Below are 3,915 nucleotides of genomic sequence, written 5' to 3' on the forward strand. Positions count from 1 at the left end.
AAAAGACTTGGTAAGTTGCTACATGACTTGTTATATTTGGATCCTCTGCAATTTTAGAAACAAAAATCATAATACCAAAATCTAACCATCCCACTATACCATTCAAAATATGCTACCATAATTTAACCATCAACAACAACAACAAATTACACTGCATCGCTTTCACATTCTGTCCTGCTTCCTTCTCATTGATTAAAACTCAAATGGGTATTGCCATTTCCGCAATGACGTTCACTAAGAATAAGGTGTCATCCACAGTAGGCCCTAGTGTTGTCCCACCTTGTCCTTTTTGTATTTATCCTCAACGTCACATTCTATAAGCTCTCCTCCCTGTCTTTTTGTCTCCCCAATTTCGGTTCCTGGATTCTTCTTCATATAATATATCATGTAATTAACATCTGCTGTTGTTCATATGTGGATCTCATTGTTTTGGCAGTTTAAGTAGAGTGATGCAAATGTTAAAAGTTTGAATTTTTATGAAAAGGTTTATATTAAAATTATGTTTATTTATACAATTTTAAGAAATATGGATGTATTTGATTATGTTTCAACATAAGATTGTGAAAATGAAATATAAAACATATATGTAATCTGAAAATGAAATATAAAACATATATGTAATCTTAAAAATAAAAACAACCATAATACAACAAAAATGTAACTCATTTCTGTAAATTACAAATCATACTTTATATTTAGCTCACTTGTATGTTTTCCTATTTGCTTTTTATCTTTGTCATGAATGTAAAATTAATCCAATAAAAAAAAGTTGACCAAAACAAACTTTACTGTATTACAATAATATAAAAGCAAGACCTTAAATGACTTTAAAAAACTATTATATTATAAGTTTGTCCCAAAAGAAATTGGCATACTCGATATGTTTATCTAATGTGAAAGCAAAGGTTTAAGGTAACATGATAAATGTTGTCTCAAATGGACTCTATCCCATTAGTTTGTTTTGACAGTTTACAATTCACTGTAATATCTAGCTCTATATAAGTAGAAGAACGTACCCATTTTATCATAAGTATTCAATTTCAAAGAATGCACAGGGTGGGGGAATCCATGGAGTCCAAAGTACAAAAAGTTGCAGGACGTGAAGTCACAGCAGGTAACTCTAATTCCCATTCAAGCCATGCAATATTTGGCAACAACGTGGATATTCTGGAAGAAATCTTGAAGCATCTGGATGCCAAGTCAGTGGGCATCGTCTCCTGTGTTAGCAAAGGGTGTCAGCAAGCTACAGAAAGTGAATATGTGTGGAAAATCATATGTACCCACATCTGTGCTTCATCTGTTTTTGAAACAGAGAGGCTCCAGTCACTGGTAGCAACCATGGGTGGATTCAAACGCCTCTCTCTCACTGTTTTCAGTTGATTACTATGAAAGAAGGCTTGAATCTTTAAGGACCAGAATGCCTCCAATTTTAAGATCCATTCAGGCATTACTGCAATAGTTCAGCCTCCAGATTCATATGGTGAAAAAATCAATGAACGAGAATCAAAAGGGCATGTTTTATATGAGGTCTGTAGATGGATTGGTTTATACTAATTGAGCTGCCAATGAGAAGTTAGATATTTAATACTTTGAGTCATGTTTGTCCTGCTCCAAACAGTTTAGGTTTACTTATGCAAAGGATAATTACAGAAACAACCTTTGAAAATCAGTTAAGAATTTTGTTTACAAAAGTTTTTCAGGTTTTGAAATTTTAATAAATTAAATTTATTGCTTAATGCAACGGATTGTCATGATTATTGTTCTTTCTCTTTATTTGGCGATGCCATCAGTCTCTCTGGCACAACTAGCAAAAAACCCCCAACAAAACACAACAAAAACGCAACATGGCAAATAAAGAACCAGGACCACCAAAACACAAAACAATCAGGCAAAACAGACACAAAGTGATGGTCTACTATGTGGGGGTACCCTTTTCCTTCCAATTATGACACAAAATAAGATCTTTATCAGAAAAAAAAAGAGACTTTTTTACTCGATCCAACCCCAAAACCAAAGGAGACCAGCGTAGAGTTGGGGTTGGCCTTGACCATCAAAGTGATGGGTCGAAGCCCGTGGATAGGGAATCCATGTGTCTTTTTCCTTTCTCCTTTCCATCTTGTCATGGATAGCCTGTAGGGAGGAATTGTGCTTGCTAGCAACATCCTTGCAAGAATAGTTGACCTCCTCAATTTTCTTTTTAAGGTCCTCCTAGGTTTTCTTGATCTCTTCTAGCTCGTACTTACTACCAACATTCTTGATCCTAGAGTCCACATTAGAAATATTTCCATCCATCATTTCCCACTACCCCATCCCATTAGATCATTGGTAGTTTTTCATACTCTATCCTTATCCAAATCTTCATCCCAAGTGTTGGCCTTGGCCTCAACCTCGATTGTTGCTTCCAACTGATTGATCTTCTTGATGGCCACATTCATTTGCACAAATAGCCATTTTATCAACTCTTCTTGTCTTTGGATGTCTAAGTTGTGCAGGTCCTTTACAATTTTTGTCAGAGATGAATTAATACCTTGGAAGTTGGAGTGATCAAAGAAAGGAGAGTTTAGAGGGGGAGGGCTAGGGTTTCCTCCAATTTTAGTAGGGGACCAATTTGATGCAGAGCCCCAAGGAACAAAGGCTTCTCACACAAACTTACTCTACAAGACCCTTAATTAAGGTCTCAACATTCATGGATTCTTGGAGAAACCTGTCAACAACATGAAAGGACGCCTCTACACTCCCCTTTTCTCAGTGGGGCCCCTTTTTGATCCATAAATAACTCATGGAGATATAACTTCTCACATCAAGTCTCTTCTTGACACCCTCCTATAACCACCTATAACCAACTTGGATTATAACACATCCACCATTTTAGAGAAATTATGGACCCTATAGAACCTCTTGTCCAACCCTAGAGATATTTAATACGACCAAGACAACACCCTTTTGTTTGTACAAGTTCAATCAATTTGACCTGCCCTCTACAAGATGCCTATTCATTGTAGTCCTGGTTTGAGCCTTTAAGGGAAAAACTTTGAAATTATCGTAATGATACCATAGACTCTTGACACTTTTTGATGTCTCCTTTGGTGACACAAAAATCTTCCAAAACTCATACCCCAACTCTTGCATTGACCGGGTCAAACGATGCTACTACAGGAGGCCTAATAGGGCTTTTAGGCCACCTTTACAAAGTAACCACACACAATGGATTGATCCAAAGATACCAATGGATGGGAAAGGTCTTCACACATCCCTAAACACCAAATCCACTGTTATATAGGGTCCACCACTCCTAATTCTGCTACTGCATAATTTTTAACAGTCAAAACCAGCTAGTCACATGAGGATGCCTGGCCTAGGGCTTGATCCCAAAATTCACCAGCTCAACGGCCCACTTAGAAAATTTGAAAATATTAAAATAAATTATCTCCCCTACCATTCCCCATATTTTGAGCCAAATTGGTCAAAGTAATGTGGGGTTAAGGAAGCATTTCCTCATAAACCCTGGTTTTTGGAGGGTTTTCAAACCACCTTTCACAAAAATGCAAATATCTCGCTTGTTTCTTAGTCTTTTCCTACAAAATCAAAACCAAATGAAAATCAACATAGAGCCCTATTCAAATCAATGACTTATCCTGCACATGGAGTTCATAAAATGATCGTACAAGGCACTGTTACAACAAATTTGTGTAAATTTTTTAGTGTTTATTGAATTTTGATCATTGTCTTACATCCAAAGCTTCAACAAAACTTTAGAAATCCTTTCTTCCCGACCTCCAATGCCTTAAGAAAGGTTTCTCAAACATCCTCAATTGACTCCAACTGAAACTTGAATTAGGTAGCCATTTAAAGGAGATTAGGTAGAAGTTGACAACAAAAGTTGTCATCCAAACTTGACAACTTTGCACAAAACTT

The 3,915-nt window shown here is 36.4% G+C and overlaps 1 protein-coding gene across 1 annotated transcript; it reads left to right on the forward strand.

The window, feature by feature from the left end:
- The first annotated feature begins 1,068 nt into the window (after positions 1 to 1,068).
- LOC131080054 (F-box protein GID2-like) lies at positions 1,069 to 1,380 on the forward strand. The gene has a single exon (XM_058018149.2). It carries the CDS (start codon positions 1,069 to 1,071, stop codon positions 1,378 to 1,380), a length of 312 nt encoding a protein of 103 aa, XP_057874132.2.
- The last annotated feature ends 2,535 nt before the right edge of the window (positions 1,381 to 3,915 follow it).

This window comes from Cryptomeria japonica, chromosome 3 (genome assembly GCF_030272615.1).
Source record: "Cryptomeria japonica chromosome 3, Sugi_1.0, whole genome shotgun sequence".
NCBI classification, from domain to species: domain Eukaryota; kingdom Viridiplantae; phylum Streptophyta; class Pinopsida; order Cupressales; family Cupressaceae; genus Cryptomeria; species Cryptomeria japonica.